The sequence below is a fragment of the Rhagoletis pomonella genome, unplaced genomic scaffold (assembly GCF_013731165.1).
Source record: "Rhagoletis pomonella isolate Grant_MI unplaced genomic scaffold, Rhpom_1.0 Rhpom_scaffold_00005, whole genome shotgun sequence".
Taxonomy (NCBI): Eukaryota; Metazoa; Arthropoda; class Insecta; order Diptera; family Tephritidae; genus Rhagoletis; species Rhagoletis pomonella.
Genome location: NW_023458559.1, coordinates 51202674 through 51215375, shown reverse-complemented (window position 1 = coordinate 51215375; position 12702 = coordinate 51202674). Strand labels below are relative to the sequence as shown.

General features: G+C 36.3%; 1 protein-coding gene across 1 annotated transcript in view; it reads right to left on the bottom strand.

The window, feature by feature from the left end:
• Positions 1-7902: 7902 nt before the first annotated feature.
• Positions 7903-12702, bottom strand: part of LOC118739162 (uncharacterized membrane protein DDB_G0293934-like) — a gene marked incomplete in the record, with an annotated part of 266030 nt that continues 261230 nt past the window's right edge. The window contains 2 exon segments of the mRNA XM_036470346.1: positions 7903-11485; positions 11581-12552. Coding sequence (XP_036326239.1) covers positions 10789-11485; positions 11581-12524 — 1641 coding nt within the window.

Sequence of the window (12702 nt, the reverse complement as noted above, 5' to 3'; positions counted from 1 at the left end):
TTAAATAAACAAAAGACAAATAGCCAAAACTGGTCAAAATATCGCACTCCTATTATTTTGTGGACAACTGTATGTATTTTCACTAGCTAGCTTAGAGTGAAAAGTTGCTAAGTCCAGTTTTAAAAATTTTACAGCACGAATGGCTTCTTCTAGCCATTTTCTTCAAGAATTTCGCAAAACTTGGAATAAAAAATTTTGCGTATTTAAAGCAACTCGAACTTTATTATCGGCTTTTCGGCGCCTTTTTTGGACTTAGCAAATTTGCCTTTCATTGAATATAAACGAGAAAAAAAAGTACCTTAATTATTTTCGAAATGATAAATTTTTTAATTCCACATGCTTCTTATATTAAAATACGAGTTTTCATTAAAAGTGGACTCATCAACTTTTCACTCTAAGCTATCGATAGCTGACGATGAGATAATAGAGTATTTGTTTGTTTTTTTTATTTTACTGATAGGCAAATAAAGATGCCATTTCTCATAAGGGGCCACAATGTCAACATTTCACTGATAAGTACAATTGCAGATAGGAAAGAAAGAAGAAATGATGCATTCTAGGCTAAGAGAAAAGTTGTCGTCCATGGTAAGAACACCGTGTTCCTTAAATAAAAATTTATTATGTATTGCCACGTTGGTACTCTACAGATACTTCTTATTCATTAAGTTAGCCATAGCTCGAATAAACTTTTAAGTAGCTACGCAACTATGATTATTAAGTGATAATGAAAAATTTAAACAAGTGAAAATACATACGTGACGCGTCAAGTACATAAGAGCTTATTCAAATAAAAACATAGTACTTATTATAATTTTAGTTAATTTACATAGCCCCACGATTGCTCATATGTATTTGCACACGTATATTGTTTCAAATTTAGTTAAAAAGTTTAAACTTAAAACATATGATATAGACACTACACTAGATGCAAATACACGTCATCTTTATGGCGGTTATGGCTACTTTTTAACAATATAACATAAGGGGATTTGACTAGCCAGCTAAATACATACTTATACATACGTTTGTACATATATGTATGTATTTATTTGTGTAAATAGTGTTTTTATTTAAGATGCATGCTTTATAAGAAGACACGGTTAATAAGCGGATGTTTTGAAACATTTAGAATTTAGAGGAGCTATGCTTTAGGTGTGACAACACAGAGAATGGTTGCAGTGTCAAGCTCTGATTGGTCGTTAATACATGGTGTACATTGTGCAAAGCTAAATGCGAAAATTAGCTTGCATCAACATAATATTTTTGTTATACATATGCACATGCATATGTGAGGGAATAACAGCCGAAGTTAGGAAATTGACATTATTATATATAGATCACCATTCAATTTATTACCTAAATTGTGATGAATTTTTTTATTTGACTTGATGCGAATATTGAATGAAAATTACATCTTTCACATTCAACCCATGCTTTAATTTTAATTTATCATTTTTTCTTTAAATAATTCTGCTGATTTTCTTTTTCTTTCGCAAAGGCAAGCAATATATTAGGTATTATCTAAAATACATATGGAATTTTGTTAATTAGTAATTTACTGGGTAATTTTCCACAAACCTTAAGCCGCCTACTCACGCATAGTTATATTTATTCTTCTATAAAATGCACAAACAAATGCGAATAAACATTGTAGTCTTTTGAATTAACATTGGTTAAGTTACGTACAAATGGGTTTCAAGTGGTAGAATATTAAAATAGTTAATCTGGTTCCAGAAAATTTACAAGATATATTAAAGTGTGTACGGAAATGACATCTGACTGAATCCTAGAACACCTGTTACATACTAATTGTATGCAGATGGCGTTTAGAGCGTTTTTTTTTTTTTTGGCTACGAACTTGTACTTTATTATACTAGAATTAAGTAGGCTATAAAACTGCATATCCAAAAATATTATCGATTTTATTTCATTCTTGCACAAAGTTTGCGATTTAGATTTTGCTAGGTTACTCTGTTATAAAGAACATAACGAAAAAAGAAAAAATCCGTAATGAAAAAGCCTTGCAAATATTTTTAAAATATCACTGCATGATTTGAGTGTGAGCTCCTGTATTTAGTCTGCAGTGTGCGTACCTACCACCAAGACGACTGCTTGGTTGGGTCAGTGTGCGCATCTAAAGCCCAACCCGACCAAATACCCAACAAACATTTGGGCTAGAGAAAGATTAAAAAATGATTAGAGTTCTCACCTTCAGTTTACAAAGGACAATACAATTGAGAATACATATTTACATACATACATATCTATAGAGCCTGTCAAACGTGGCAATGCACTATATTTCGATGGCACGCTCTTATTAGTTGCAAATTATTGTGTAAAGTAGGCGTCCAGGCAACTATGAAAACAATAAACTTTTATGGAATCACCATTATTGGCGTTTGGCGTAATTTTCGTATGATTTACTAAAATCTCCAAATAGACACAAGTTTTTTCTAATTGAGTAATTTTTGCGATTATGCCTTTTTTCGCAAACTGTTAACGTTTCTCAACAACATACGACATTCGCACCTTCCCACGTCAGTCGGGTGTACGTAACCGGAACGACCCAAATTTATATTTGGCCAAGGACTGTCACTCTAGTAACACTCCCAAAAAACTCTTTTGGGAACTTGTATGCTCCTACAACAACAACAACAATATTCGCAAATGTAGTAGCCGCTAAAACAACAATAAACAAATATTCCGATTCCCAAGTAGTGTAGACTGGCATTTTGATGGGTAAAAGGTTTGAAAGCTACAATTCAATATTATCAGATACAAATATATCTGCGTACATTTTCTTCACATCATCATTTCCTGATAAACAAACATTTCCATACATAACACAAAGGTTAATCCAAGTTTGCATGATGAATAATATCGTCTTGGTATAGAATGGACACGTCACAAGAAATTTTCTTTATTCTTCCATACCCAATCACATACGTGTATGCGTGTATTCTGGCTTTGGAGAGTCAGTAAATTGGCAGCGGATACGAAATCTACGGTTAGCCGGTAGAAAGTGAGAAAGAGAAGCAACAAAGATCTCCATATGCTTCGGAAACGTTGGAGCACGGAAATGTAGATTTCCATAAAGAATACAAATGGAATGAACAAAGCGTGAAAGAATAAGGCAATAAGTAAAGAAGAAATTAATCCATAAAGGCAGGAACCGTACAGAGATAAAATGGCCAATGGGAAAAACTAGACACGCATACACTTCACAAGCATCAAAGATATATGTATGCACATACATATTTGTATACATATATGTACAGATTAATGCATATATGTACATATAGGCACTTCTTGTTGCACTTCCCTCTGGTACAACCGATGTGGCGATGCTTTCCACATTGTGCAGTCGCACAAATCCTTTGTCTCAATTTATGACTTGTTTTCCCACCTTTTCTAATAATTAAATTCGCCAGATGGCTTTCAAAAGTTTGTTCACTTATCTAATAAAATAATGTCGCGATATAATAAAACCTGTTTCGATAACTACATATTTTCGCATTTCATATTTCACTAAGTTATCACAAGAGTCAAATTTTCTACTTACAGAACTCCACCAACAGGAATGGGTGCTTCTTTATAACTTCCTGGAAATTACTGTTGGTCAGCACAAGTACTCCATCTTCGACTTTCACTTCTTCTTCGGCAAAAGCACCCGTTGCAGCAACGGCCACCAAAAGTAGCGCACAGATTAAGAACTTCATGTTTTTTATCTGTTTGTGATTATTTAGTTGCTAACTTGAAATATATCACGTTCCCGTCGAATAAAATGACCAATTCCCAAAGAAACCAAACCCTTCGTCTCGACTGGTAAGTGTAAAATGAAATGAACGAACAAATTTTCACTGAAAGCAAATGCTGATGACGAGTATGCAAATGGAAGAAAAAGTGGAGACTTCTCGGTTTACAGTGTTTCCACAAGCTAGTGCAAACAGGGTTGTCGTTGCGTTGCGGGCGGGTGCAAGCAAGTGTCTTGTCAAAATTTATGTACATATATTTAAGTGAAACTGATGAATTGTTTGGACAAAAAGGGTATATTTTAAAAAAAAAGTAGATTTAGGCCGGTACATATCATATTAGAATATTTGGCGACCGTACTATTCGATGTGGTGTTATAAAATATTAAATGCAACTATGCGTTTTTGCACTTGTACACGTTTCTTGTTGCACCTAATGCATCATCAATTACGCATCAATTACAGGTGATAGGATAGAACATGATTCAATAATAAAAGTTTAGATAATTATTGACAGCCGCGATTTGACACTCCCTTACAAAAGGTTGCATTTACGAATTTATCGAGGGATAGTAGCTATGCTTCTTCTTATGAGCACGCTTGTATCAAATTATCGTGTTTTGCTTTGTTTACATATCCGCGTACAAATACACATATACGTATATACATATATACCCTGCAAACACATGCTCCCGAAATCTTTAAGAGTATCGGAAATTTGGTAGGTCATCGGTGTTTCCCTGTGGAGTTCTGCGGTAATGGACAAGGTTAGAAGACGATTGGAGAAGCTGACTGAAAAGTGCGTAGTGTTCGGACTCTTTAAGTGCACGCCTATAACTGCTATGAGCGCTCGCATGCGAAACATCGTAAGAGAAATATCGCAGGTGTAGACCGTTCATCACAGAAGGTATACGATACCATATAACGCATAACTATCTATGGTTCTTAGCCACTACTTTTTCATATTTGCTTTGATTCCGAGTAGGAAAGAAGTGGTGTTATTCAGGGGAACGCTGTTCAGGCACAATCTAGCAAAAAAATACAATTTTCGCAGCATTTATAAAAACCGTACAATGATAAAATTTCGCATGCGAGAAAACCGACGGTTCGTATGCGAGCGCCAGAGCACAGGTATAGACGCACACTTAATGTATTAACAAAAATGTATTAGTAACAAAATGGGGCACTTGTGAACAAAACAGTTTCAATGTATGAAATCTTAAAATTTAGAAAAAAAGTATCAAAAATGATACAATTGTATCAAAACGGCAACGCTGTATGCAAATGGAGAAAAAGTGGAGACTTTTGGGTTTACAGGGTTTCCGCAAGCTAGTGTAAACAGGGTTGTCGTTGCGTTTCAAACCCGAATGCCGAACCGATTTCCGGCTTTGATCCCAAAACCGAGTCCCGAACCAATTTCCGGTAGTGGCAGTGTTGTGTTGGAAAACGTCAACGTTCTTTTCTATGTGGGCGGTTGCAAAAGTTACTTGTAAATATTAATTTAGTATTATTTTTTATTCACAATTTATGTACATATACATATGTTGTTGTTATTGTTGTAGCAGAATATATTCCCCAAAGAGTTTGCTGAAGTGGCAGTAGGTACTTGGCCAGATATGAATCTGGGTCGTTCCAGCTACGTGGACTCGAATGTCGTGAGAACGCACATACATATGTATATCTTGTATTAAAATTTACTTATTTAAGAATCTGTACACGATATTGTGCATATGTAGTCCATTGTTCTTGAAAATTATCAATTAAATGTCAATAACCCGGTCGGTGTTTATTTACCAGTACATTGCACTAAGCGCGTCGTTGCAGCTGTTTGTATTGTTGAATTCATTTAAGCACATTATGCAGGGAATATAAATATGTACATACATAATACGACATAATTCCAAAGCGCTTAAAATATTGTTATTAAGACAATACCTATGTATGTACATAAATTTACAATAATCATATGGTTATTTTTCCGCAGCTTTGTTTAAGCTGGTTTCTGTTGAGCATTTCTGCTATCAGATGGCTGAAAGCTAACATACGTCGGCATTCTGAATAATTGGAGCTACGGTGCTTATTGCTGTTTCTGATTTCCGTCTCGCATGTATGTGTGTATGTAGCTTTGCAGCTGCTTAATTTTGTAAGAAAATCCAAGGATATTTATTTTAGACGATCATTGCCAAAAAAAAACAGATCGTATATCACTGCTATAATTGACATTTTGTTGACCTGTCATATATGTACACCTAAGAATATTCACATGCTATATGTACATACATACATATGTATGTATATACATACATATCGAGGACTTATATTCAATATCCTCTATCACCAATTTTCAGAAAATTTAGTTTCTGATAATAGAGCCTATCTCGGAGTTAACTGCCATCCCTGATATTAATTCTAACTTTGCAATCGAATTTTTATACAGTCCTGCTGAAGAGGAAATATAAGGTTAGATTTAGCATCATCGATGACATTTAGTGCTCAGATAGATTTTATCAGAAGTTAATTTTTGTGAAAATAGCAGATATGTATATATAAGGTATTAAATATAAGCCTACGCTTTTTTTTGCGCTAATCGTTGAAATAACCTAAGTATCTTGATTAGGGATAGAGAACTTATCGCACCTTAGGGATATAGTCCCCACAGAAATATCTAATTTGATTCTATGCATCTATGTACATAAGTTTCCAGCTGAATTAAATCTTTATTAGCTATATTATGGCTTATAAATTTATTCTCTTCTTTATTTGGAATTGGCTTGTGTAAAAAAAAATTTAGGATCGTTCTTCTTCTAAATAAAGGATTTGCTATAAAATAATTTTTTCATCAAACCAGCCAAGATACCACATAAGTTTGGAACTAAAACCGTTTACCTACCTTGTGTTGGGAATATGCTACATACAAACGTATTTAACCCAGTAAAAAGTTTTTTCATATTGTAATTTAGTTTTATTACTGAATTTATAGATATTCGATTATTTACCACTTTTGCTGTCGTTTAATAATACGCTTCTAAAATAGTTTCTTACCAACATACACATATACATATATAAATAAATAAATATCTATGTATGTATGTATGCGTGTAAGAACATATAATGAGTGTATGCATGCATACGCCTGATCATACGGATGTATTTCAATATCTTTTCCTGAAAACTTCTTACGCATTCTCCAAACCATATACATACATAACTTATAAACTATGTACATAGGTTATACTTATAGATAAAATATGTATGTTTGTATGTAACTATGTGCGCTGATCTGCTTATTTGTATGCTTCAACTTAGATCTGAAGACTTTATTTAAACATATCCTGAAGTATGTCTTTATGATATATGTAAGTACATATGTATGTATGTTTGTATATACACATTTATCCAATATTTATATTTATTTTGGAGTTTGTCTACAAAAGTGTATCCATACTTACATGTGTGTATATGCGATACATATATTCTTATTTAATTGTGTTTAATTAGAAAGGTTATGGCTTTTTTACTCGTAAATATCGTATCACAGAACCAAATGACAGGTTTTTGCCAAACTATAGAAAATTGCCAATCGCAGTATTCATTTATAATGCATATGTATTGTATAATTGTCTGTTTGTTTTCAATATCTCGCTTAAAGCTATGCTTACACATTTTTGTTTCTTAAAAATTAGTAGAAGAAATTTTCTCGTTTTTGGCAAATTTGTATGTATGTAGTAATTACATGTGGATAATGATTTAGGTTTATTGTGTTTTTGGCATTTTTATTTTTGCTTATGCATACTATGTATCTACATATGTATGTATGTATTACTTTATGTAAATATGTATGTATCTACATACACATCTATGTATATTGTAATTGATAAAGTACGCATTTCTGTGATGTTTTGCATTACCTTAACTACACTTTTTCGAAGTAATTTAAGCTTAAAGCTATATACTTATTGTATGCACGTACTTTTTATTTTTACAAGCATACCAACTAACAATTTGATAGTTTATAAATTTATTAATATTTTTTTTGTTAGTTAAAGTGCAATTAGCAACTTATCAACTATGTGTACAACATGATTATATCTTAATATTATTTATAGATTATTATTATTGTGTAGAAGTTTAGTTTGAATAAAAAAGTGTGTATAAAAAATATTGAGCGTACGTTCATACATACATACACAGATTTTAGAGAGTTAGTAGAGAGAGAGAGAGAGATGTGCTTTGAATCAAAGTTTTCGAGCTTTGTTCACTTCTATCAAAAAAAAAAAAACTTTGATATACTATATCTACCTATAGCAATTTTTGATATTAAACAAGTTAATCCTCAACTTCCATTAAACATTTTATAATTCAAATCCATGGATCCAGCAGCTAAAGGCGTGAATGATTTGTTTTTAAAATACTATTACACTAGCTCCTAGAGAGCTATTGCGTTACCGGCCGTCTTCACGTGCTGGAAAATCTCGCTTGCGTGATGACGCATGCGAGATCCCGCACATGTAGACCACAAAAAGTAGGAAGCATACTTTTTCTCGCATACCGAGCGGTTTGCGAGATCTCCCGCATACTTTCAACTATATTTTTTGTTGTCTGGCAGGTATTTTCTTATTTCGCAGAATTCTTCAGAGTAGAAACATCGTTTATTTTGGTGGAAAATATACAAATTTGGGCTGAAAAGCTCCAACCTTCTTATTTGACGACATTTTACAAATGAAAAAGTATGCTACCAAATGCCCTGGCCACAAAATTCCATGACACAAAAATCATCAAAAAATTCTATCTCGCTTGCGAGAGGAAAAAGCACAACGCAAGCTAGATTTTCAAGCATGTGAAGACAGTCGGTTAAATATAAAAAGTGCCAAATGTCCACAAAATTTTATCTGGCAACACTACTCAACAAATTTTCTACCATTGATTTTGTCTGAGATAGGGCTAGCCATTTCTAACAGATTTTCAGTCGCTGAATTCCAGTCTCAAGTCAGAATTACTCTGTCATATCAGATTTTTTTTCGAGGATAGGTAGCTAAAGACATTTTTCTTACTCGGAAAAATATACATAGCATTTTTAAGTATGTATATATCTTTCTCTATCACATGCTCGAAAGTTCTATTTTTTTAACGAGGATTTCGCATTAAAGTAATTTCACCATTGTCCCTTCGTTAGAGCCTTTCGAAAAATATTTGAAAATTTTAAAATAAAATTTCTAAGCTGCCGGTTAGGAATGCCGGCTCTGCCTCGAGGCTGATGAAACTTCGGAGCATGTTTTCTGTCCCTGTCCGGCTTTAGCCAGACAAAGACTGCTTTATTTTAAATCTTCGATGGTCGAACCCTTTGTTATTAGGAATTCGTCTATTAGGGAAGCCGAAGGTATCTTGGATTAGGGACTCCTTTAAAGAGATACAAAATATCTTTTAGGTCGCGGTGTCTCTTGTTCTAGTACACCCAGAAACGGAACTAACTAACTAACTAACTAGGTTAGGATATTTGAAAAACCTGTGATAGAGCAATTCTGAGTTCAGATGCGAGTTCAGTGATCCAAAAAATCTACTAGAAATGTCCAGCCTTATCTCAGAAAAAATTTGCATGTCCGACTATATTGTTGGCCACGGCAAATAAAATTGCTATGAGTTATCAATGCAATACGGTTGGAATGAAGGTTGGTTGGTAAACATAACGAGTATGCTTTACTCTGGGTGCCAGTTTACTCGGGAGTACCTGGCAAAGGAATATCTGATCATTTGACCAGAATTGGCTCAGACCGTTCATTCCGCCGTCTGCAACCAGTCATTGTATCGAAGCCAGTATCGGAAACTGGTTGAATACTTCGCTCAGCGATTACTGGGAGGCATTGACGGGCTGGAGATGTGCCAAATGCATGTTGCCTTCAATCTCAGACGGTCTATTTAATTACTTGATCTCACTGAGCAGACTGGATTGGAGACACTTGTTCGGACTGCTGACAATACATTAGAACTACATTTGCCCATCCTGCCTTGAAGACCTTTTGTGCTTCTGCCTCGCCTTGCAAGAATTGAGGTATGAGACATTCGGCCGCGATGTGTTGCGAGACGGACAGCTGAGCTCCTTGACACCCAGCAATCTGCTTAAGTTTATTCGTAAATCATACAGATTTAAAGCAGATTAAATAAAAGGCACACGAAAGCAGTACAATGGTCGGCATACAGTATGAGTTCTGTTTTCTGCACACGTATTGCGTTTTGCGTATTGTGCATTTTTCACTCAGATATTTTTGTTGTGTGTTTGGCCGAGCTTGCCCTAAAATTTGTGGAGCGTGTCTTGAAGTTATCACATAAATCGCGGGGTCCATCGCTCCGAACGGCAGATGGTTTTTATGAGAAGTCTTTTAATGGCAGAAAAATACTCGTAGAATTGCCATTCCTGCCCTGCGGTGGCCGCTATTAGAAAACGCATTTTTTGGGCGTTGTAGTCGATTTTTTTTTTAATCTACTCAAGAATCAAATGCATTGAAAAATAATACTGTAACTTTGCCTCAAAGGCTTTTCTACTTTATTTTGGCCGTTTCTCTACGAATGAAGAACACCACGGATTATTTATAAGATAAACTCAAGAATGTTTTCAAGTGAATCATCTTAGAGTATTAGACCAACCTTATGGTAAAGTTTTCTCAAAACTTCTTCATAGTCGTGGCATCATGTAAAGTCACACTCAAGAACCGTGACGAAATCCAAGCCCAGCTTCCATTACTGCTTTTAAAATAGGCAATGAAACGTTGCATATATGTATGTACATATGTATATGAATGAATGTATTCAAAAAAATATAAAAATATGATTACCAAAGTTTAATCCTAAAAACTCGTAAAAGGAAGACATGTGTCATGGGAAGATATAACTTCTACATACATATGTATATATGTACATATACAAAATGTTCAATATAAGATAATGAAGATTGGTTGATTTCTGTCATATCATTGACATCAGATTATTAATAGGCTTTCGCCATAGTAAAAATTATCTCTCTTCTATACATCACTCTTTAAATTTAGATAAGTATCTTATCATAGGACGGCGGCGGTGATTCATCATCGATCGGTGCCTCTTTTCCCTTGCCACTGTTCTCTGTCTCCGGAAAGTAGATTGCTATATGATATGGTGGTGGTCCAGCACTTGCCGAGTCCTCAATCAATTGCAGTTGACCGCATAACGGTGCGCCATGTATGTCATCCAAACCCCCCAAATCACCGCCACCAGTTCCATCACTGTTCATGATGTCACGTCTACCGTAGGGAGCACGCGTACAATGCATACCACTATCAGCATCAGTGCGCTGTTGCGCGCCGAGTACAGCATTGCGACCACTCGGAAGTAGGCCTTTCGGTACGCGGCAGAGTGAAACAGTGCAAGCGGCTAAAAAGAATGTGGCGGAGAAAGCGCAGAAGATCAACACCTCCAAGCCGGTGCCCTGATGGTCAAAATAAAATTTAGCGCCTGCTACAAATACGGAAGCCAGCACCAACGAAGCGCACATTCCGCACTTCAGATGTGAGGGCAGCAGTTGGGCGTCACCGCCACCCGTATCCACAGTCATATTGCTGGCGCGCATATTTATGGCGGCGGAGCTATAGCGATGCGCTGTGTTGGCCACTGCGTAACTAGCGGTGTTTGTGGTATTGGTGGAAATGGGTGCAGAGCCGCCCATGATCGACTCATTCGACTGAGCAGGACCAGTGGTGCAGTGGCTGCAATGAAAGTGAATAATTAAATAAATCAAACGTGGCATAGAGAGTGGATACATTTGTATGTATGTATGTATGTATGTCTGCTGCACAAGTACCTGAAGGCATGTTGTTGTCGATATGGCATTTGATCGAGATGTTGCATAGTGGACATTGAAGACGCTGCAGTTGTAGCGCCAACTATTGCTCTTGTGCTGCTGTTACCGCCGCCGCGATATGCATGTGCCGCGGAATTTGCAGCATTGGTATGTGTTGGACCAGTGCAATTTCTGCCAGGATATTGATAATGTCGCACCGACATGTTGCCAAACTGGGGATGATGATAGCTGCGCATATCGTAGCATTGATTTGTGTGCTGTTGATAGAGCGGCGTATTTGGTGTGCCAACAGTGTTTTGCAACAATGCAGCGCCACGTTGATTAAAATTTTGCGCTCCGGGCGTGACAGCGCGCGCATCGGCTGCTGTAGCCGTGGACGTAGATGTGGTGGCATTGTTGTTGTTCGTTATATTGCTATTAGCAGGCATATGGTGGCTCAGCATTGAGCCGCTACCGCTGGTATGATGTTGCGTCTGCTGGTAACCATACTGGTGGGGATTGTTGTTGAGCGTCACCGAGGCGGTGGTGGATTGTATAGAAGCGCCAGTGTTGGCAGCGTTGGCGGTGATATTGGCGGTGTTGCTGTTACTTTGAGTATAATTGCTATTGTTGCTACTGTGATGTGATTGCTGACAATTGTTGCCACCATTGAAATTATTGTTATTACTTGCTTGCTGCAGTTGCTGTTGATGTTGTTGTAGCTGTTGATGCTGATGTGGATGTTGATATTGGTGACTACGGCTGCCGCTGCTGCTAGCCACATTGCTGTGATGGCAGTCTGGCAGTGCGCTTCTACTGCTCGATTTACTGCCACTGCCGCTGCTTATGCGTCGTGGTGGATGTCCAAAACTGAGACCAGACCCTCCAGCACCTGAGAGTGAGGCTGCAACACGTGATCTTCCAAAGCCACATTGTTGAGAGCGCTTATCGATCCAAAAATGCATTTCACTGGCTCGACTTTTGATATGAAGTCTATGGAGATTAAGAAAGTAATAAATGGAAAATTAAGCTTTCTCCTATATAAATACAATCAATATGTACTACATATAGTGTTTTTACTATTCGCAAGGTCCTATATCGGGCCCAGGTGTGTTGGCTTTTTAAGGTCAGCAGCTACTTCAA